A 22,340-nucleotide genomic window follows, 5' to 3' on the forward strand; every position below is an offset into this window, starting at 1 on the left:
AGCTAGTTATATTATTTTTTTGTCAATGACATGTATTATTTTGATTTAAATCCAGATGATTACAGAGTAACAAAACAAGTACAAACACTAGACTATATTTCTGATTAGCTAATCTGATTTTCACAATTAGTAAATTGAAAATGAATATAGATCTCGGATGCGAAATCATTTGACAATTCGCTAAGTGTTCTATGTAGGTTAGGTTTTTTCCCCCACTTTCGTAATAAGACGCATAACATCAGCATATGCTTTAACATGTTCTGTAACAGAGTCCAAAAAAAAAAGTTATGTAACTATTTACGAAAACGTAACGGTTATTATTTTAATTCAAACTTATATAGATGGTTAACATGTTCTGAATTCATCGATGGTAAATTTGCTAATTATCTTTAAAAAAAACTAATACAATACAATTGGCGGTATGCGAGTGCTCACATGGTTAAAATCGGTCGGTTCCTCTATATCCGCCTTTAATTTGTACTGTTTACCAAGCATATCTCATTTTTATAGAAAAAATGTCTGGAAATAACACTATTTGATTAGTCCGATTTCTGACGAAAAATAAATAAATATATATTAGTCCGATTGCTTTCTCCAAACTACTGTTGCCTTTATTTTTTGTTCAAACTAAATACAGATGTTCTTTGAACATAGTTCTCAATTTGATTAATACATATACAAGTAGACTGAATGGAATTTAGAGAGAGTAATGTGCATCACACTTGACAAAAATTAAATAAAGACAAGAGAGTACTGTGTTTGACGCAATTTAGGTAACACCGTTATTCTAGGGAGACTAGAGCTGAACATGGATTGTTGATTAAGCTCTCACATATGAGATAAAGTTTAATTGCTGTCCTGTATACAAAATTTGATTTAGGAGTCCATGTAGCAAATATTTAATGGTTGCAAAGGGCAAAACTCTTGTAGACAAATATGGATAATTTGCAATCATAATCATTCATAAATGTTTTGCTCACAGTAGTACAGATAAAAATAAAAAGTCTATTACGGACTTATTGCAAACCGATAAACCAAATGTTGAAAAATTTTCCGGTAAACCAAGAAAAGTTCAGAAAATCATGAGACTAAACAAAAGGAAAATACAGAATGTATTAAAACTTTTGAAACTCTTGTGGATTATTTCCTATAAGGCTATATAATGCACCAAAAATCAAACTGATCATATATTATGTTCTAGAATAATTATTCCTTGGAAAAGACGTCCAAAACAACATCATCTCAAATGTTAAAATTCAACAAGAAAAAAAAAAAAGAGTCATTATCAATGATAGATATTATTTATTTGTTAAAAAATTTACACATCAGCTATATCGTCAGCATCGTCAAATTTTTGTTTTCGACGACCCTTTTAAAACCCTCAAAAATAAGTCTCTACCAAAAAACCTCTCTCTCCAGAAACCAAATCACACTTACATCATAAATCCTCTGTACATAACCCAAAAAAAACCCTAGAAACGAAGAAAGATCAAGATGGGTTTGATTAGCAAAGAAGAGATAAGCAAAACAAGAAGATATTCATCTTCTCTTTGGAGAGGTATCAAAACGATCTTTGTTCTCTTCACTATGTTTCTCTCTTTCATCATCTTTTCTGCTCCGATCTTCCTCGCCGTCGCCGACGCCGTCCTCCCCTCCGCAATCCTCTCATCCTCCTCACCCTCCCTCAACCGCCTATCTCCTTCTAGTTTTCCGGCGACGATTTATTCTTACCTCAGTAACTACGATTTCCGTTACTCTCTCATCGACATACCTCTCATCTCCATAATTAGATCTGCCATTATACTATGTAAGTAAACTAGTAAAGTAACACAGTAAATTATTTAAGGAAACTTAACTTTGTTCTGTTTTTCTAAATATGGAAACTCTTTTAACTACTCTGTTTTGTACTCTGTTCTTGTTTAAGTTCGTATTTTTTTTGTAAAAATTATAATTATTTCAGATAAAATTCAGCTCGTGAAAATAGCATGTGCCTTAAATTTCTGCTAGATTTTCGGGGATTAATTTCAATTTCCAAAGAGTACTATTTTTGGTCTCATGTGAAATTTTTATTAGAATTTAAATCGGAAAAAAAATCATAAAGATCGATTTTTATATTTGCTGATGACAGGCGTTTACGGGCTTTGTGACGGACCAAAGTTATCAAGGGGACCATATCTGACAATAACGATGATATGCTCGATATCTTCACTGATATACGTATCGTTCAAGGCAGCAATTGTATTCGGAGAGCCAGTGATCGGAGGATATTTCCGAACAGAGGAAATGGCTCTCTTTCTATGTTCTTGGATCTTAGCCATCGGTCACATCGTTGTGGCGTACCGTACAAGTTGTAGAGAGAGACGAAAGCTCCTAGTCTTCAAAATCGACATCGAATCCGTAAGTTCACTTTGATTTTTCTTATTTTATTAACTTTTAGCCGTTACATAAAGCATTATTAGCATTAAAAAAATGATATAGGCCGTATCAAAATTGTTTATTTTTCAAATCTAGCATTAGTTATTTGTTTTTATATCTTAAGATATTGTTCTTCTACCACTAATACAGATCAGACTCGGTCAGAAATAGCATGTGACTTCAGATATTACATTATAGTCACCGTCTTGAATTAATTTTCACATTTTTTTTGGTACCAAGTGTTATTGTAGGTTTGAAAATGACTAGTCAATTGAGAAGGTTTGATTTTTCACTCCCAACAAAAACTAGAGGAAATTGTATTTTGATTAGCACTTTCTTATGTATAAAATCACTTTGATTCAAACCTAATTAGATAGTGACGAATAAATAGTATTAATTACTTATATATAATAAGAATAAGAATAAATCGACATTTTCCCTCGAATAAAAGAAAGAGTGAAACGGATGTTTCCGAGTGGGAACCGTGTGGGATGAATAATGATGGACGACTGCTTTATATAATCTTCGTATTTAATGTTACTTTCAATTAAATTTTTATAAGATATTAATAGACATGACAACGTCACTAACACCTAAAACATGGCTCATGATTTTAGTTGAAGTGTGACTAATAAATATATATATTCCAATTTGCAGGTTTCAGCTTGTAAAAATGTGTTTCCCAGATATCAAAAAATCCTCCAACAAGAGAGACTCAAATAGCTAGCTATATTCGAAGTCAATCGTCACATGTACATATATACTTACAGTACAAGCTACATGTATATAAATATACGTATCTATGCAACATCTACTGGGTTTTGGTCTCCTTTCATGTTCGAGGTAAAAAATCCACCTCATCATTTTTTTTAACCAACTTGCATATTTTAATAACTTGATTATTAAATACTAAAGTTGCTTTAATTACTATCATTTTCGAAGAGTGTGAGTCATATATAGTGGAGGTAACCAACTTGAGAATATTTGTAATGATAATGTTGTTTATTGTGTTTTTGGTTACAGAAAAGTCCAAAGGATATAATCTGTAAAGGAGGAAGGAACAGATAACGAATGGGGCTTAATATATATAACCTATGCTTTTCCATGTGAGACTACAAAAGACAACTCCAATGAATTGGCAGTTGTTACTATACTATAGATTTTAAATTAGGTATAGACACAAAGAAAAGGAAGAACATTATACTAGTTCTTCTTACAAATGATCCACCGTTACACTTTTGTCCTTTTTGTTTGTTTGTATAAACCATATTTTCATCAATGAGATAAGAAGCCGAAGGCATCTTTCTTCCATTTCTCTATTTCTTCTTTTATACCTTTTTAAAGAAAATAAAAATAAGAACCGAGTGGAATTTTCAACGATTATAAATTCATAATACTTTCATTTACTTTTGTGATGAATTCAAAATCTTGAAGTTTTCAATTCTAGTATGACACACTTCGTTTGACGACGACGTCATTTGTTACAAACTTCAATATGATTACGGAAAAAATATACTTAAAAATCCACAACTTCTAGGCATACCAAAATAAATCGTACCAATTTGCTGAATGGGATTAGTCTAGAATTCACACATTGACGATAGACTAAATTAAAGTAAGAAACTTTTACCGTTACAAATAGTTCTGGGATAAAGATAGGGGCATAGGGCTATAGTTGGAGGAATTGGTCCAAACCTCTGTAATCTATATAGTCCATTAGATATATGGGGGCAAGGGTCATAAAAGTGAACCAAACGAATTTACATCGAGACAACCAATTTTCTATCAAAACACATGTTTTGGGCTGACAATGACAAAAGAAAACTTTAAATAGACTAAACCTACCCTATCCTGAGGAGTCACTAGAGAGGACCAAAACTGTAAAAGGTTAGGAGACTAATCAAAACATAACGCTAACGAGAAGCCCGTAGGGTTTTTCCGCAAAAAAATTGTAGATCCGCTGATTCGATCTATTTTGTTTTTTTCTTTCCACGTTCCTAAAATGTTAGGTTCGTATATGTATGTATCGTCAATTGTGGAAAGGTTTTTTTTTTGGTAAAAAATGGTACAATCTGTTTATGTAGCGCGAAAAAAGTACAAATGTGGAAAGGTTGGTTCATACTAACATGTTTAACTACTAGTTTGTAAATTCAGGTGCATGTGGTTACATATGCATAAGCATTAACGCATGGAGAGAGTTCTTCATCGTGATTGTTGATATAACAAAGGAAAAAAAAATGTTACAAAAATCTCTCAAATTAGGTTTTTATCGCTTTGTTATTTTACTTTTATATTTCCAAGTTTTTTCTGGCTCACTATGTAATAATAAAAAAAACTATAGCCCATTCTTCAGAGTAAACCATGAAATTGCAATTCTCTGTTTTTTTTGGGGTTAAGGATAAGTGGAAAAGACTATTCAGGAAGGAAAGTTTGCACAAAAGAGATCACACACTGTTGGGTGTAAGGGCTTTGCCATTTTAGAGATAAAAGAGTGTAAATACACTTTTTCGTGTATTCGAAACTTTCTTAGTCTTGTTCACGAGCTTGATTTCTACGTATATTGTAACGTTCTGTAACGGATTGCTGGAAAGATTTTGACCAAGACGTAGGATTTGGTCACATTTATTGCTATGAACTCGTAGATTTTTGATAATTTTCTTGTTCTATTTCTTTTTGTTTGTGCGTGTGTTTGTCTCAACAATTCAGACGGTCGAGATACAGTCTAGAGCTTTTTCACTTAAAATTTTAATGTTAAATTTCTTTTATATATATTTTTTTTCTCTTTATTTCTAACATGAACATTAAATTAGAAATAAAATAAAATGCATTACGATTTACAAATTTTGTAGTAATTAGTTCATAATACTAAAAAATATTTCTTTATTATTATAAGTGTTCTTGATATATTCTAGTAAACTTAATAACAGAGATCCACTAGTAGTCGGATTTAATCAAGTTAGTCATAAATAAATATTATGTTTTCGTATATATTTAATTTTTAAAAATATAACTATTTGAGAAAACAAAAAACAAAAAAAAAATATCTTTTGGAATTTTGGTTGGATTCAAACTAGAATTCCGTTTTTCAATCATATATTTATTTATCCACGTTTCTTGCTAATTACACAACCTCCAAAGATCCAATAAGACCGAATCAAGTTTACAGTTTTTATACGCTACCGATAAAATCTCCAAAAGTCCAATCATTTTCCCCACAATTTCCTCCTTCTCCCGTTATAAACTAAAGACTCGATTTTGTGTTGATTGTTCGATTCACGTAATTAAGGAGATTTTTGGATCAAAAGATGGGTAGGGTTTTTATGGTTGATCTGGAAGGGAACATCTACATCTGCAAACTCTGTAAGACCCATCTTTCTACAGACCAAGACATCATGTCCAAGGTTTGATCTTTTCAATCTCCATGATCTGGCTCATTTTTTTGTTGTCATAAGTCTGATTATAGAATTTTAGTTATACGTTTTCTTCGAATTTTCAGTGATTCCTTCTAGGATTTACCATGTGATTTTTAATGTCAATTCTAGTTTTTTTAATATATCGAGTATAAATATTGGTCTTGAGTGAGATCTTCATGTGTCGATCCAGAGTTTGTATATTTTGATCTTCTCTTTCTGATCCAATCATTACATACTTAGTGATGACTATAGTAGTGGTACATTTAAACTTGTGCAGTCTTTTCAATGCAAGAACGGAAGAGCTTATCTTTTCAACAACGTGTAAGTTTTTCTGATTTCATGACCACTTATAATAATTATATAACTCTGGAAAAATAAATAGTTTCTTTTCGATGATCCATTTAGTGTAAACGTATCTGTTGGAGAGAAAGAAGACAGAATGATGATAACTGGACTACACAACGTAGTTGACATTTTCTGTGTTGGTTGTGGATCAAACGTTGGCTGGAAATACGTAAGACAACAAAACTAACTAGTTTGGTTTGGTTGCAAAATAACATGTTTGATTGACCATGGAGTTAAACTTTGTTTTTGTGTTTATGGTTTTTAGGAGTTTGCACATGAAAAGAGCCAGAAGTATAAGGAAGGAAAATCTGTTCTTGAATTGTGAGATTCCTTTCTTGATTTTTTTCTTTCAAGTAATCACATTTCCAAGTTCCCACATAAACACAAATTTTCACAAATTTCGGTTTGATCTCAAATGTTGATTCTTTCTGTTTGATTTTGCAACAGATACAAGATTTCGGGTCCTCATGATAGCAACGACTTGGTTAGTGATGGAGATGATGCTTGATTGAGGCTTTTTCCTTGTCTAGTTATCTCTCTCTCAGATTTCTTTTAAATTTGTACATTCTTGGGCCTAGATTTTAATTCGTTTCAATATGCGTAGTGGAAGACCGGTTTAATAATTAGGGGTTTTATTTTCATTTTTTTAAAATGAATAAATACGCGATCATTAACGAATCCTGTTGCAGAGGCAAGAGCAAATGCCCCCTTGATTATCTTTTTTCTATGAGATTAGATAGTCTTGCATGCCTCTATTAGAGGGAAGGAAATGATGGGGGTGTCAGTTTAAGACAGAGTTATGAGCCAACTTCTTTGTGGAGCTCGATGGTTAGTGACAACAACCTTTCAGAATTATATATCTAGATGCAGTTGACAAATTGTAGGAAAAAGCAAATTCAGTGAATTAAGCTGTAGAGCCAAACACGGGTTCAGTCTTACAAAGAATTGCCTGAGATTTGCTCTTCTTCTTCAATCTCTAGAGCAAGTATTAAAGAAATTCGTTGAAAGGTTTGCTATCACATTGTTAACAAAACCTACGAACCTTGCTTCCTTCTCAGGACCAGGAACAAGATTTTCTGCTTCATTCTCAGCATCAGGAACACGATTATCTAAAAGCAGACGTGGATACCTGAATTTCAGCCTTTCCATCCAATGGAACTGTGAACGCCTTTGGTGGGAGATAAGAGAAGTAGAGACAACATTTCTTGTAGGCAATAACCCTAAAATCTTGTAGAGCAGCTCTTGTGGTAGTTCGCTTAGATTCCTGCAGCTCTTCTTCACCGCTATTTTCATGTCACAACACAGTTTGTCTGCAATTTGGTAAAGTGAGATTTAGGTTTTTCTCTTCTTCTCTCCGCAATTTGGTAAAGCAAGTGAGACTTAGGTACTTCATTAATTACTGAAAACAAGAAAAAGAAGAATCCAGATAGTGTGGATCAAACGGTTGGACTTTCCATAAATGATCGAACGGCTGGGCATTTCTACACTCATGTAGGGTCGGACACGTGCCTTACGCTCTTCTTAAATACAGGGATACAAATGAAGAAGGCGCTCACCACAAGACATCCTCCAATAGATGTTTATTGTATCTGTAGGGAAGTGACAGAGGTAATGGAGAAATTGCATGCCGCGGATGCTGAAACCATCCCTCTTGCCAGCAATATACAAATGGTCAACATGGTGAATAACTACGTAAGTTTTACCACATGTGAATCTTGAGCCTTTTTTTCTACTTCAACATAATTGTTCCGATAAACATAAGTTTTGGTTGGATGTTTCTAACAGGTCATTATGTCCTACGGGCTTCTTCACGATGATTATGAATACGGAGCCATAACTGAGAGTTGCCGAAAGGATGTGCTGCTCTTATTGAGGGAGTTATTTCCGAGGAAAATATATTTGTGGGAAAATTAATTCCATCAACAAGTCAGTCTAATTAACAAAGGACTAGAAATTGTAAGTTTCTTTCGGTGCTAAACACATGGGCCAAACCTTAGAGCCAACATCCGTGTTTATACTTTGACTCCTTATTAAGGTGCCTCAGACAACAACTTTTGAGTTTGGCTGATATAAGAAATGTTAATTTCAAAGAATTTGATTGATTTTCTTTGTTTTTGTGAATCTTGGTCTCTTGTTCATTCGGATGAAGAAAAAACTTGAAGACGATATTACAAAGAAACTTCTCCACTAGCAAAAATAATAACATTAGCTTTGGGCACTCCACTGTCTTGTCCCTGGGCTTCGATCTTGCGCACTACTTCCATGCCAGACAATACCTTCCCAAACACAACGTGATGTCCGTCCAACCTTTCCCAAAACAGAAAGATTTCATAATCACATTGTCGGAAAACAGAAGCGAAACTAAGACTGAAGATAAGCAAAATTAACCATCACGCCTGCTTACCAACTCGTGGTGACTGTTGTGATGAAGAACTGTGAACCGTTGGAGTCTGGTCCCGAGTTTGCCATTGATAAAAATCCTGAAACCCATTCGCAGACTCAATCCATAAGCCTTTCGTTGAGTATGTATTGAGTTTATTGGCCATACGAGGTAAGCTTTAGCGCATACCTGGCCCAGTGTGTTTGAGTTTAAAGTTCTCATCTGCAAATTTATCTCCATATATCGACTCTCCACCTCGTCCATCGCCTCGTGTAAAATCTCCACCCTGAATCATGAAGCCAGGAATGATCCTATGGAAGCTACTTCCTTTGAAATAAAGAGGTTTCCCCATGTTTCCAACTCCTTTCTCTCCTGCACCGGGAGGATAAACATCAAACGAAAAGAGTCTCTTGGCTCAGAACTCAGAAGAAGAAAAACTAAACGCCAGGAGACAAGAGTTTTAAAGGGGAAAACAAAGGTTACTTGGCTACCCGTGCAAAGTGACCGAAAGTTCTCTGCGAAAGAAACTGAGGATTCAGTAAGGAAGAAACAACTCAAGGACAAGTAGACAATACAATGTGAAGGTTTGGTCGATCTAAATTTAAAACTTTACCTGCAGTTTTAGGAACTATATTTCCAAAAAGGCCGATGAGAATGCGCCCTGTACATGAAAGAAGATGCAAACTTTACTACAAACTCTATTTGCATAAGCTGCAGAAGATTTCTGAAGTTGCAAACTAATTCTAAGACTAACGTTTTCATATACACAGTGCATCCACTTATATGAATAAGCAACCAAGCCACTTTCGGAATTTGAAACATCCTCAAAACATCCATTTGCATCAAAACAACAAATTCACATATAAAAATCGAATTTTTGAATTCAAACTCTTAAGTAAAATAGAAAAAAAGGAGGAAACTTTAAACCTGCTGGTGAACCATTGATCTGAATGTCAAAGTAAACTTTGTGTGTAACTCCTTCTAAATCCTCTCCCACCTCAAAATTTTGAAAAAACCCCAAATTTAGAAAAACCATCATAAACCAGACAATGCAATGAGTTATGTGCACACCTGATTGAGCTTAGCATCAAGAATCTTCTCATTGACACTAGGATCTGCAACATCAGTCAATTTGATCTACAAGAAGCCAAAATTGAACATTGAAGCCACAAACGTAAGCCATGTAGCAGACCCAGATCGAGAAACTAGAAACAGAATTCAAATTAACCTGAATGAGAGCAAGTGTGACGAAGAGGACGACAATCCATAAGAGAGTCAGTGAGACCAATCTAGTCGCCGTAATTGCCATTACTCCTTCGTCTTTGTAATTTGGGAAATGGGTCAATGAATCTGCAGAAACTATCAAAGATTTAACAGAGTAGCAGAAATTTAGAAAGGTACCCTCATATTATCAAAATCTTTCAACTTAAAACTTATAAAACAATAATTTTCATGTTAGACCCAAACATTTCGACGTTAACCAATAAGCAGACTACTTGCAACTTTGTCAACGAATCATTATTTATAAATTATAACTTTCAGAATTTGAAATATAGGTTTCGAATTTTATTGTTTGGTCAGAGCAAGACAAAAACTTAATCACTCAAGAAAAGAACTTAATGAATAGTAGTACCAGAGACATTAGTAATTGAGAGCAAGATCCCAATAGTGAGCAACACCAGCATCATTGAAAACTTTCTTGGCATCGGATTTGGTCAAGCACTCTTGTACATGAAACCTATGAAAACTCGGTTTCTCAACACTTCCTTGCCAAACCAAACAACACTTGTTTCCACCATTCTCTTCTTCATCTTCCTTCTTCTCTGCTTCTTCCCAGTTTATACGCTTCAGCATCAGCTTCTCGTACCTATTTATTGCTTTTCTCTTACCCTCAACCACAACAACACTCATTCCATCCATCATCACACTAAACCCTGTTAATATGTTCTGTTTTGCATTCATCCTCACTTTGAATCTTGTTTTCGGATCCGATAGCTTCTTGTTGATCTTGTACACCGACACAATCGTCTCAACAACTGTCGTTGGATCACCAAAAAGCTTCCTTTCTTTCTTCTCACGTTTCTCTGCAGGAGTTAGCTTCCTCGCTACGTTCCTATCCATGTGAGCTTGTTCACGCTCAGCAGCTTCTGTGCGGATCTCTTTTTCAAGCTTGGTTGGGTTTTGCGTTGCTTCAGACGCACGAACCTTCATTAGGTTGCTCATTTTCACCTTTGATTTTTGTGGTTCAACCCTTCCTTGACTAATCATCTCCCGTTTCTCCATTTCTTTTGCCACACGCCTTAGAGTTCGCAGTTTCTTCCGTTCCTCCTTTGTCATTTTAAGAGGTTGGGGAGGTGGAGACGCAGCCTCTGCAGGTGGCTCTATGGGAAATGGATGCTCAATATGACAATTAAAAACTTTCATATTCAGATGGTTCTCAGTAATGGTGTCCATGATGAGGATGTTTGGATCACACGACAACTCATTAATGGTGTCATCGGTGAGGATCTTTGCATCCCACCACTCTACAAAATCAGGGATTGGCTCTTCTTCTCTTGTGACACGTTTGTATTCATATCAGCATCCTCTGCCTTTTTTCAGATGCGATTGCTTCTCCTTGAAACTCATACGTTTAGGTGGAGAGGCCCATATCTTATATATACCAAGTATTAGGCCGGACCGATGTGGATCGGGTTGAGTATGTGCGGATCGGACTCTGATACCATATTAGACTGTGGGCTTCCAACCTAAAACCAATTGGCAATAGGTGGAGAGACCCATATCTTATATATACCACTTAAGATCTTACTCAACTTCCGATGTGGGACATTGTCCCTAATATTAACCATCAAAGTACTATGATTGATCGGTTTAGTGACGCTAATCACATTTCCGTGTTCATCGATTTCTCTTCCAAGTGCATCCACACGCAGAACAAAGCCCTTGGTCTGTTTATGTGCCAAGTCCTGAAATCGCTTAACAGCTACAATAATTTGACCAGAAGTAGTTTCCGATGCAATAGAACAAGTATACGGCCTATTCTCAAACCTAGCCACATCTTCAAACCTAGATTTCTTGTTTGTTGCCCTAGCCGTCCCATTCTCTTCTTCTCTATCTTTCCTCTTACTACCTTCGTGAGACCTCTCATGATGATGCTTAGTCCTATCTCTCTCATCACGATCGCCCCGGATGCTCTTGGAGTATCTCTCCTTCCTGTTATCCATGACGAGACAAATTTAGGGGAAGTATGAAACGAACGTGAGAAGAAAGAAAGAAACACAAAGGTATTTTTTTTATTGATCCTATCAATATTCCTAATTCAGCCAAGAATAGGAAACTTTATACCGTTTTCCTTTATCGTAAAACGACACACCACGTTTTTACTCGAAAGTCGAAACTTATTGACAGAAAAAGATATTTCCCAAATTTAAGACTTTATGTAAACGAATGCCCTCAAACTATTCAATGTTTTATTTTGAGGCTTATAGTTCACAAGTTAGAGCTCAAAAGTCGAATCTCCGTACCCCAATGGGCGAACGACGTGAACTACACTACTCTGACTCTCAGTGATATTTTGACGAATTATTATTTTCTATACAAACAAAATATTCAGTATATATTTATTGTTATTTAACTTCTTTATCATTTATTTTTGTATATCTTTTTTTTTTTTGTCACAATTTTTATATATCTTTTCCACATTAAAATATAGGCTTCGAATTAATTCCTACTTTTCAAAAAGAAAAAGAACTTATCTAGTTAATTAATTTAAAAGTATTAAAAAGAAGTAAAAAACACTTAATGACAAAAAAAAAGCTGCCGACATAAAGAAAAAATCCACGTGGATAAATGTGTCATAACACGTAATGCAAACTCATTTCTGCACATCCCAAGTTTTATGGAAAGTCACTATTAACAATCAAACCGCCAACGAGAAAACAAACTAAAAAATTTCAAGTCCGATCAAAAAGACAAATCCCTAAACATTGCAGAGATCATTTCTTCTTCTTCTTCAATCATCAAATTACACTTGAGGAATTGTTCAAATGTCGAAGCAAACATACAAAGTCTGTTTCTGTTTCCGTCGGAGGTACCGACACACTGTGTCCGTAGCTCCTGCTGAGATCAAAACACTTTTCGACAATTACTCCGACAAAGGTCTCATGACTACCGATCTCCTCCTCAGATTCCTAATCGATGTTCAGAAACAAGACAAAGCCACGAAAGAAGAAGCTCAAGATATCGTCAATGCTTCTTCTTCTCTTCTTCATCGTAATGGTCTCCACCTTGATGCTTTCTTCAAATACCTTTTCGCTGTTACCAACTCTCCTCTTTCTTCTCTTGAGGTAATTCGATTTTAGATTGAAATTTAGATTTAGACTGAAGATAAATTTAAAGAGAGATTGATCGTTGAATATATTTTTGCAGGTGCATCAAGATATGGATGCTCCATTATCACATTATTTCATATATACAGGACATAATTCGTATTTAACAGGTAATCAACTAAGTAGTGATTGCAGTGAATTGCCTATCATTGAGGCATTGAAAAAAGGTGTTAGAGTTATTGAATTAGATATTTGGCCTAACTCTGATGAAGATGGTATCGATGTTCTTCATGGAAGGTATTTATTACTTATTAGTAATGTCTCTGTTTTCTTAAAGTTTCGATTTTTATTTGTTCTGATCGAAGTTAATGATTAATACAGGACTCTTACATCACCTGTGGAGCTGATAAAATGTCTAAGAGCTATTAGAGAACATGCTTTTGATGTATCTGATTATCCAGTTGTTGTTACTCTTGAAGATCATCTTACTCCTAAACTCCAAGCTAAAGTTGCTGAGGTGTGTAGACTCTTTTGCATTTCTGTGACAACTTTTTGGCTTTAGTAATTGATGGTAGAGATGTTGTGTGTTTAGATGGTTACAGATATATTTGGAGAAATGTTGTTTACTCCTCCTTCAGGGGAATGTTTGAAGGAGTTTCCATCGCCGGCGTTTTTGAAAAAGCGTATTATGATCTCAACTAAACCTCCTAAAGAGTATAAGGCAGCAACAGATGATGATTTGGTGAAAAAAGGAAGGGATTTGGGTGATAAAGAAGTTTGGGGAAGAGAAGTTCCAAGCTTTATTCGAAGGGACAGAAGTGTTGACAAGGTTTGTGTAATAACACATCTTCTTCATTTAGTCTCATCGGTTTTCATGTGTTTTTTCTTTCGTCCTTGTTTTAGAATGATTCAAACGGAGATGATGATGATGATGATGACGATGACGATGATGATGATGATGGTGATGATAAGATTAAGAAGAATGCACCACCGGAATATAAGCATCTGATTGCAATCGAGGCTGGGAAACCGAAAGGCGGAATAACTGAATGTTTGAAGGTGGATCCTGATAAAGTAAGACGGCTTAGCTTAAGTGAAGAACAACTTGAAAAGGCCTCAGAAAAATATGCTAAACAGATTGTGAGGTATGTTTCGAAAAGAACAATTTCTGTTTCCAAGTGTCTTTAGAAACTCTGTTGATCATGGAGTACTAAATAATGTAGGTTCACTCAGAGGAATTTGCTACGGGTTTATCCGAAAGGAACTAGAATTACTTCATCAAACTATAACCCTCTGATCGCTTGGAGCCATGGAGCTCAAATGGTGGCTTTCAATATGCAGGTTTCCTTTTAATATCCACAGCTACATATAGTTGTAAGACAAACTGAATTCAATGGAGGGACTTGGGAGATATGAACTTTTCCTTGTGCAGGGACTTGGACGATCATTGTGGGTAATGCAAGGAATGTTTAGAGGCAATGGAGGATGTGGCTACATTAAGAAACCTGATCTTTTGCTGAAATCCAACGCTGTATTTGACCCGGAAGCTACATTACCTGTAAAAACAACACTAAGGGTCAGTTATCTATTCTCTGTTTTGGTCATATGAAAAACCTCATGAACTTATAATGTTTTCATTACTTTATACATCTTTTAGGTAACTATATACATGGGAGAAGGATGGTACTACGATTTCCCGCATACGCACTTTGATCGATATTCTCCACCTGATTTCTATACAAGGGTATTAAAATGCTGCAACCTTGGAGGTTTTACTAGTTTTGAGGTAGAAGCTGATGCAACGTTTTCAAACATTTCTCAGGTCGGGATTGCTGGAGTTCCCGCGGATACAGTAATGAAGAAGACGAAAACATTAGAGGATAATTGGATACCAGCTTGGGACGAGGTTTTTGAGTTCCCATTAACAGTTCCAGAGCTTGCTCTTCTACGTATCGAGGTACATGAGTATGACATGTCTGAGAAAGACGATTTTGGAGGCCAAATTTGCTTGCCGGTTTGGGAGCTGAGGCAAGGAATACGTGCCGTTCCTCTCCGTAACCAGGATGGTGTCAAGTGTAGATCCGTGAAGCTTCTTGTGCGGTTGGAGTTTGTGTGACAGTTACAAGAAATGCTCCATTTTTTTCTTTGGTTTAAGCACTTTTAAACAGGGTTCCAGTACATACAAGTGAACCGAGTTTGTGATTTCGGTTCATGGGTTTGGTTATTGTGAGAATGTGCTTTATTGGTTAAATGGTTTTGTAATGCTGAGATTGTGTGGAGAAAACAACAAATAATTATATATATGCTATATTGCTATTTATGTCAACAAGAATTGTTCTCAAATCTCAAGCAAGTATTACCATCATTGAATCAGACATCAATTAAATAGTTAACTGGAGTGAAAAAAATACACATATTAATTGATATTGATTCATTGAGTTTATACATTGTATCATATATTTTCCAATTTCGTATCATATTTTTTTTTTCAATGTTAGATGTTTCATTAATGATGTCCCTTTATATGTTCCATTGATGATGAATTTATTGATAACCAAAAAATGTATCTTTTTAGTTATGTTATTGTCTTGACATAACTAAGAAATTGTTTTGACATAACTAAGAAGTATACAATCTGGTTTGCAATCAATTTACTTTTGTTGTGTTTTTTAATCATTTTTAACAACTCTTTTATTTCAAATGAAAAGTCAATTAGTTGGTTGTCAAAAAAAAAACAAATGAAAAGTCAAATACTTTGGTCAATTGTTTTAGGTTTAGTTGAGTCAAATGGCACCTTTTTGATAACCACATACATACAAATCATATTTATAGCAAAAATTGAGGGGAAAAACTTCAATGGGTAAAGCTTTTACAATTCTCATTCAAAAATGGCAAAGTAGTTGATAAACTTCATTTCTCAACTCATGAATCTCTCTATTTCAAGATCTTCTACAACATTTTCTAATGCATACAACATCCACACATTGGGATAAGCCAAAAGATAACATTAGATGTTCCATTAATGATGTCCCTTTAAATGTTCTATTGATGATAAATTAATTGATAACCAAAAAATGTATCTTCTTAGTTATGTCATTTACTATAATCGATTGTGGGTTATTTTGCCATTCTTATTCCATAGTTACTAATATCAAATTTACTAGTATCAATTTTCGCCTACTCTACAGAGGACCAGACCATAAGCGAATTTGACTTGGTCGGCATCAAAATCATTAAGACATGTTAAATAATTTTTCTTTTTTTCTTTATTAATCATGGAAAATATAAATCTGGTTCTGTAATTTCTCTTGAGTGATGTTTCTCATTTATTTACCAGAAAATAAATAAATCTTTGTTAGATTCGATAGATTAACTAGTGAGATATTATGCTCATTTTGATCGATCTCTGTTTGATATCCATTTCAGTTTTTTGTCGTTCGAAGGTTAAGATGATGTTCCAGGACATCTATCTCTGGGGAATAAGGAATAATGATCCTACTAACTTGATGGTGGTTGCCAAAGATTTCTCCAAATATTTTGAGTCAGCCCTTGTCCAATTGGATACAAAAAAAAGATAACAATGTCTTGTTAGCTCTCCCTGAGGCACCACCTTCTGTGTATGGATGTGGACTTCCTTATTCACGGGAGGCCTTCCAATCAATAGCGGATCTGAAAGCAGTGAACCGGGTTGAGATTAGCCAAAAGATAACATTAGATGTTCCATTAATGATGTCCTTTTAGATGTTCCATTAATGATAAATTCATTGATAACCAAAAAAATGTATCTTCTTAGTTATAATCTTTGTCTTGAATCGAAGAAATTGATCTGAAATTCTACAATCGGATCTTTTTAAGTCTTTTTTTAAATAAACTGAATTAATAAAAAAAAAATGAAATATTTATGTAAATGAAATAAAATCTGGTTTTTATGGTAATTAAGTAATTGTAACAGATTATTCCAAAAAGATTTATACTTTCTTAAAATAAATAGAGTATTAAATTATATATATTGTTATTTTTGAAAAAATATATTAAATTATACTACATAATGAACTCCTATATAGGAGATGATGAATCGAAGAAGAGAGAGTTTACAACGGCAATCTAACAAACTTTATTTGTGTAAATAAGTGTTGTACATAGCTCAAATTAGAAATGTAATCATACATTAGCTTATATACTTAAGATTAAATGTAAACATTGAACCGATATAAGGTTAATCAATAACCATAGATAATCAATCCAATAACCGGAGATAAAGTATACTCAATACTACATCATCATTTACACTAGGAAAATACATGCTTTCAACTTTAAAGCTCTGGCGTCGAAATTTCCAACAAAATAACAACACATGGACGACGGCAGTTTGACTAGATTACATCTATACTTCATTCGAATCACACAAAATGAGAGAATATAATTAAAAAAGGAAAAAATCCTTAAAAAAACTCAAACTAATTTTAATTTGGACGCTTAATACCTAATACTTTTAAATTAAAATAAAAATATCTTATTTAATTATTTGTGGTTATAAAATATTTCATATATAAACTATTGGTGAAATCAAACCCGAGATATAACGGCCGTTGACGAGCGTTACATAATCATTTAACGTCGTTAAATTTTAACCATACGGATATATACAAGCTGTTTTATATCATATAAGATGATATCGTTGTGGTCCAGTGGTTAATTGTGTTTAATTCTACCTGCAACACTCGGGTTCGAATCTAGATAAGGTTTTTTTAATTTTTTTTTCTTATTCTTTCCTTCCCCGCCGCGACCACTTCCCAGAGAGATGATACCTTCATCTAACCCATGAACAAGAGCCTCCAATTCCGAAATTTCAAGGTTTTTAGACTCTTCTGCTCCTAGATCGATCTCCAATCACCACATATTGTTACACCAATATCATTTAATTATAGCTCTCGTATATCCAATCATCTTTTCATTCACCTAATCTTTACAATAAACCCTAAAGCTCTCATCCCCAATCGCAAAAGAGGATGAAGAAGAACCCCCACCCTCAAGAGAGTAGGGATTTTATAATTGTGACCAAATTAATCCTCCAATTGTGCTATCATCTCCGGGATGGTGGTCGACGGCGGCGCTAGGGCGAAAAAGAAAAAAAAAACAAAAATTTAATATTTAAAGATTCTGGGCAGTCTCGAACCTAGATCTTGCTGATAGTGAATTCAGCATTTTACCAACAGACCACATCGATTTTATCTTCATTTCAGGAAATAAATTAAATATATCTCTGTACTATGGAGGGGTTAAAATTTAACACCGTTAACTATTTACGTTACGTCCGTTAACGGCCGAATTTGATTCTACCAATAATATATATATATATGAGGTATTTTATAATTATAAATAATTAGATAAAGTATTTTTATTCTAATAAAAAAATATTAGATATTAAACGTCTAAATTAAAATTAGTTTGGATTTTTATTAAAACTTTTCCTAATACAAAAATCCACGACAGAGCCATTATTATCTACACATAAATTAAAGAATACGTTTTGACCAAAAGAACGACATCATAATTCTCATACAAAACAATAAACCAAAAATTCCAACTTTAATCATTCGCTCTCCGCTGTCCAAATTATACATTTCCCAACCAAAAAAGGTTAGACCACGACTATTGAATATTCAACTTCTCCTACGCAGCTACGCTAAACTATTTACAAAATACAAATGAAACAAAGAAAAAACAAACCATCTAAAAAAGCAGAAATATTTAAGAGAACAATTAAATCTTCAAAAAAAATTCCTATGTAAAAATAAAAAGAGAAGAGACTCAATTTGTTTGAATTTAATCTCTCAATCAGAGACAATAGAACAAATGCCACTAGAGATACTCCCATGACTATCCCCACACAAATCCAATGCTCTCTCCAAATTCCCTACTATATCCGTCATTGTCGGCCTGTTTCTCCCTTCCGCATTCACACAATGCATAGCCGTATAAGCCACCAGCTCCACCGCATCTCCTTCACCTAGCTCCGGTGATCCAACTCTCGGATCCAAAATTGTACTCAACTCATCAGCCGTTATCGCCGGAACCGAGTAATCCACCAAATGCACCGGAACACACCCTTCCTCCTCCTCCACATCACCATTGTTCCTAAATATCGCTCTTTTCCCGGTCAACAATTCTAACAACACCACTCCTAGTCCATACACATCGCTCTTATCCGTTAAAACATTAAGACTATAATACTCTGGATCAATATATCCGACCGTCCCCGCAGCTTTCGTTGGACGTTGATAAGGATTATGATCTTTCCCTAGCACCGGACCCATTAATGATAACCCGAAATCCGAAACTCTAGCGACCCAATTAGAGTCAAGCAAGATGTTAGACGACTTAATATCTCTATGAATAATCGGTGGCACTGCGTAGTTATGTAGATACTCGATTCCTCTAGCCGCATCTAACGCGATTTTGATCCGCATTTTCCAAGAATTGATCAAGCTACTATGTTTTTCGACGTTGTTCTTGTCGTGTAGATGATCGTAAAGCGCACCATTCTTCATGTAATCGTAAACGAGAAGCTTCTCTTCTCTTTCTTCGCAGTAACCAACTAGTCTCACCAAATGCTTATGATGAAGCCTCGATAAAAACGCGATTTCCGAATCAAACGCGGTTTCTTTCTCTTGAAACTTCTTCATCTTCGCGTTTACTTCCCCGCGTTTGATCGCTACTTCTCTCCCGTCATTGAGTTTACCTCTGTAAACAACACCAAAGCTCCCCGAACCGATTTTGTTCTCTAGAGAGAAGTTTCCGGTAGCCGAAGCAAGCTCGGAGAACGAAAACTCTTCCGCTTTATCGGCGTGCTTCATCGACGATGTTCCACTTCTCTGCCTCCTCATTGATAGCATTCTCGATCCTTGACGTCTTATAGATAACGACCGGCTATTCGAACTGTTAGACCGGCTATTAGAACCACCGCGAGTTATCGTCGGTTGAACCGAGTTATGAACTTTCTTCTTCCCCAAGCAAACTCCAGTCCATAAACAGTAAACCACACTACAGATCCCTGCAAATGCTCCAACTGATCCAACGATCGCAAACGCTAATAATCCTCTTGTTAAAGCTTTCGACGGTGGAGATGAAGTTGACGGTGATGGCGGTGGTGGTGGTGGTGGTGGTGGAAGAGGAAATTGACTCGGAGGACTCGCTGGAAATTGAATCGGACATGATTTACAAATCGAGCCAGTACCAGAACAGAGCTTATCAGATTGTGGATAAACACCACAAGAGCAAAGAGAGGATGATGATGATTCAACGCAAGGACCTGGTAAAACTTCTGGGAAAGGGAGGAAGATTCTGGAGAAATTTGTAGGATTCCAACACATGATTGAGAGATTACTTGAAATCAACCCGCAAATTAGACCCGGACCCGAGGAAATCGATTCGAAAGAGATCGAATCCGTGACATTGTTGAATCTCTCTGCTCCTCCGCCCCAACAAACCACAGAATTATTCGAGATTCGCATCGCGCAGGTGAAATTTGATCCGAGAGAGAGAGATGATGAGTAAAGGTTAGGTTGATCTGGAGCAATAACATTGAGCTGACCAGAATCGTTGTTTCCGATGCAAATCAAATTCCCAGTAGTGTTTAATCCACAAGCGTGTGATTTACCTGCGGAGATGGTCACCATCGGCGTGTTTCCGAATCCGGTTTGGATCTGATTCGATTTAACCGGATCGGTTCCCCAGCAAAGGATTCGGTTATTTCGAATCGAAACGCCGCAGGAGAAACCAACGCCGGATGAAATTGATCGGAATCTCTCGTTCGGAGGTTTTGATTGATCGGAAACGGAACCTCTCCAGCATTTTAAGGAATTTGTACCGTTAACGGTTGCGCAGATTTGTTTATCCCCGACGGAGAGAGTCTCGAGTAAAACGTTGTCGTTTTGGTAGATTCGTTTCCGGTTTGGAGAGTAGCTTCCGATGTTATCCCAACAGAGAAGGCTGTAACCACCGGAGCGTATACCGCAGAGGAAATTATCTCCGGCGGCTATTGAGGAGAATGAGACGCCGGGGTTTAGAGTGACGTTGATATTAAGACGCGTGTCGTAACAGAGGATACGTTGTGTGGGTTGACCGGAGATCAATGCGCAGACGGTGTCGGAGCCGTATACGACTGCGTAAGTTGAGCCTGAACCTAAGGAGGTGACGGGAGACAAGAGGAAGAAGATGATAACGGCGATGGTGACGGTGACGGAAAACGTCACGGTTGAGTTGATAAACCTCTTCATCTACAGAGGTTGAAGTTGACTGGCGTCTTCGTCGTCGATTCTAAGTCGGATTGGTTCATTTTCAGAACTCAATAACAAGACTCTTGTGTTAGAAGTAACGAGAGAAGAAGAAGAAAGAAGAAGAAGACGTTCGTGAGATTTATTAGAGACAAGACAGTAATTAGAAATTAGTCAGAATTTGCTTAAGAAATGCGTTTTTAATATGTTAGAGTCACGTTTTTTTGTCTTTGATTTTGATTTATTTATTTATTACAGCATTAATCTAAATGTTAAATCTTCTAAAACAGAGTAATTATTTGAATTTCAAAAAGGAAATTCAGTATCTTTATGTAAATATAACAAGAGTGTTAATTGGTAATTAATTAAGATATATTTTTACATAACAAATTTTCTTTACTACCACCTTTTAAAGATTCTCAAAGAAAATTTGATATGAATTATTTGGGCCGTTTCAATATTTAAATACACCACAACTACTACGTTGTATATGTGTGTATATAAATAATGTGGTGATTTATATTAGTCATGCAACAACCGCTCATATGCTAAGAAAGTAGTGTGAATAATATAAAGAATATTAAATTGTCATGCAAACAGTATAGTATACATATTTCTTATATAATTCAAACTATAAGGTCTATGTTTCCAAAAATGTTTTTTTTCCTGTTCTGTGAAGTTATTAAACTGTGAATTTCTGTTTGTTGAACTTTCCAATTTCTGTGTTTGACTAAACTATGCATATCTAGAGTACTAGAATTTTCAATATAATTTATTTTTTTCACCTAGACCTTCATTCAAAACCTGTCAATCTTAATTTTCAATATTAATTGTGATTGTCAAAAAAAAAACTGTCCTTAATTTTTTTTACAGAAAGTTAGAATAATCATTTTAAAGTCAAAATTATATATATTTTGTTTGTCAATAAGATCAATGAAATATTATGGTAAAAGTTAGATAGATCAATTTTCTTTAAAAAAAAAAAGGTTAGATGGATCATTAATGAAAAAAAATATTACCCTAAAACCAAAAGTATATTTGCATAAATTGCATACACTATGTTGATCCATCAAAAACTTAGCCCGCTAGCTATAGATGTCTCCAAATATACAACTTAGTATAGTTTGAATACGATAAATGAAAAAAACTATTTCTTTTATTCCACCAAATTTGATGTTATGAA

At 35.1% G+C, this 22,340-nt stretch overlaps 9 protein-coding genes and 2 non-coding genes across 17 annotated transcripts; 4 read left to right on the forward strand and 7 right to left on the reverse strand.

Moving 5' to 3' along the window:
- Positions 1 to 1,320: 1,320 nt before the first annotated feature.
- Positions 1,321 to 3,780, forward strand: SUE4 (Alpha/beta hydrolase related protein). Of its 4 annotated transcripts, NM_115446.4 has the most exons (4): positions 1,321 to 1,807; positions 2,129 to 2,397; positions 3,073 to 3,258; positions 3,439 to 3,780. In NM_115446.4, the coding sequence occupies exons 1-3, from the start codon at positions 1,495 to 1,497 to the stop codon at positions 3,136 to 3,138; spliced, it is 648 nt and encodes a 215-aa protein (NP_191147.2). In that variant the 5' UTR covers positions 1,321 to 1,494; the 3' UTR covers positions 3,139 to 3,258; positions 3,439 to 3,780. The 4 variants fall into 4 exon arrangements, with proteins under 4 accessions (NP_191147.2, NP_001326787.1, NP_851019.1 ...); NM_001339755.1 differs by having other exon boundaries at positions 3,073 to 3,780; NM_001339756.1 differs by having other exon boundaries at positions 1,325 to 1,807; positions 2,129 to 3,258.
- On the reverse strand, positions 1,594 to 1,694 carry U5.1b. Its single transcript, NR_141466.1, has one exon. It is a non-coding gene; the product is annotated as an other RNA (small nuclear RNA).
- A 1,536-nt stretch (positions 3,781 to 5,316) lies between the features above and the next one.
- U5.1* lies at positions 5,317 to 5,420 on the reverse strand. The gene has a single exon (NR_141467.1). It is a non-coding gene; the product is annotated as an other RNA (small nuclear RNA).
- A 2-nt stretch (positions 5,421 to 5,422) lies between these two features.
- AT3G55890 (Yippee family putative zinc-binding protein) lies at positions 5,423 to 7,254 on the forward strand. 4 transcript variants are annotated; one of them, NM_001339758.1, is made up of 6 exons: positions 5,551 to 5,816; positions 6,106 to 6,149; positions 6,234 to 6,342; positions 6,439 to 6,526; positions 6,621 to 7,001; positions 7,232 to 7,254. In NM_001339758.1, exons 1-4 carry the CDS (start codon positions 5,721 to 5,723, stop codon positions 6,496 to 6,498), a joined length of 309 nt encoding a protein of 102 aa, NP_001325434.1. In that variant the 5' UTR covers positions 5,551 to 5,720; the 3' UTR covers positions 6,499 to 6,526; positions 6,621 to 7,001; positions 7,232 to 7,254. The 4 variants fall into 4 exon arrangements, with proteins under 4 accessions (NP_001325435.1, NP_191148.1, NP_001325434.1 ...); NM_001339759.1 differs by having other exon boundaries at positions 6,439 to 6,494; NM_001339757.1 differs by having other exon boundaries at positions 5,423 to 5,816; positions 6,621 to 7,254.
- On the reverse strand, positions 6,979 to 7,466 carry AT3G55900 (F-box family protein; the record flags this gene model as incomplete). Its single annotated transcript, NM_115448.2, has 1 exon — positions 6,979 to 7,466. The coding sequence occupies one exon, from the start codon at positions 7,464 to 7,466 to the stop codon at positions 7,143 to 7,145; it is 324 nt and encodes a 107-aa protein (NP_191149.1). The 3' UTR covers positions 6,979 to 7,142.
- A 22-nt stretch (positions 7,467 to 7,488) lies between these two features.
- AT3G55910 (ADP-ribosylation factor GTPase-activating protein) lies at positions 7,489 to 8,292 on the forward strand. The gene is made up of 2 exons (NM_115449.3): positions 7,489 to 7,865; positions 7,959 to 8,292. Exons 1-2 carry the CDS (start codon positions 7,713 to 7,715, stop codon positions 8,085 to 8,087), a joined length of 282 nt encoding a protein of 93 aa, NP_191150.1. The 5' UTR covers positions 7,489 to 7,712; the 3' UTR covers positions 8,088 to 8,292.
- On the reverse strand, positions 8,256 to 9,966 carry AT3G55920 (Cyclophilin-like peptidyl-prolyl cis-trans isomerase family protein). Its single transcript, NM_115450.4, has 8 exons — positions 9,782 to 9,966; positions 9,625 to 9,690; positions 9,481 to 9,550; positions 9,167 to 9,214; positions 9,045 to 9,068; positions 8,743 to 8,925; positions 8,578 to 8,653; positions 8,256 to 8,480 (listed from the first exon to the last, which is right to left on the reverse strand). Exons 1-8 carry the CDS (start codon positions 9,860 to 9,862, stop codon positions 8,342 to 8,344), a joined length of 687 nt encoding a protein of 228 aa, NP_567029.1. The 5' UTR covers positions 9,863 to 9,966; the 3' UTR covers positions 8,256 to 8,341.
- A 228-nt stretch (positions 9,967 to 10,194) lies between these two features.
- AT3G55930 (pre-mRNA-splicing factor) lies at positions 10,195 to 11,078 on the reverse strand (the record flags this gene model as incomplete). Its single annotated transcript, NM_115451.2, has 1 exon — positions 10,195 to 11,078. The coding sequence occupies exon 1, from the start codon at positions 11,005 to 11,007 to the stop codon at positions 10,195 to 10,197; it is 813 nt and encodes a 270-aa protein (NP_191152.2). The 5' UTR covers positions 11,008 to 11,078.
- Positions 11,079 to 11,366: 288 nt separating this feature from the next.
- On the reverse strand, positions 11,367 to 11,788 carry AT3G55935 (pre-mRNA-splicing factor; the record flags this gene model as incomplete). Its single annotated transcript, NM_001339760.1, has 1 exon — positions 11,367 to 11,788. A coding segment is annotated over exon 1 (411 nt), but the record flags the coding sequence as incomplete, so codon positions are not given.
- Positions 11,789 to 12,441: 653 nt separating this feature from the next.
- AT3G55940 (Phosphoinositide-specific phospholipase C family protein) lies at positions 12,442 to 15,221 on the forward strand. Its single transcript, NM_115452.2, has 9 exons — positions 12,442 to 12,899; positions 12,982 to 13,178; positions 13,263 to 13,398; positions 13,474 to 13,710; positions 13,785 to 14,026; positions 14,105 to 14,222; positions 14,314 to 14,457; positions 14,539 to 14,625; positions 14,704 to 15,221. Exons 1-9 carry the CDS (start codon positions 12,600 to 12,602, stop codon positions 14,995 to 14,997), a joined length of 1,755 nt encoding a protein of 584 aa, NP_191153.1. The 5' UTR covers positions 12,442 to 12,599; the 3' UTR covers positions 14,998 to 15,221.
- Positions 15,222 to 18,377: 3,156 nt separating this feature from the next.
- On the reverse strand, positions 18,378 to 21,503 carry CCR3 (CRINKLY4 related 3). Its single transcript, NM_115453.3, has one exon. It carries the CDS (start codon positions 21,158 to 21,160, stop codon positions 18,716 to 18,718), a length of 2,445 nt encoding a protein of 814 aa, NP_191154.1. The 5' UTR covers positions 21,161 to 21,503; the 3' UTR covers positions 18,378 to 18,715.
- Between the last annotated feature and the right edge of the window lie 837 nt (positions 21,504 to 22,340).

Source organism: Arabidopsis thaliana, chromosome 3, assembly GCF_000001735.4.
Source record: "Arabidopsis thaliana chromosome 3, partial sequence".
NCBI lineage: Eukaryota > Viridiplantae > Streptophyta > Magnoliopsida > Brassicales > Brassicaceae > Arabidopsis > Arabidopsis thaliana.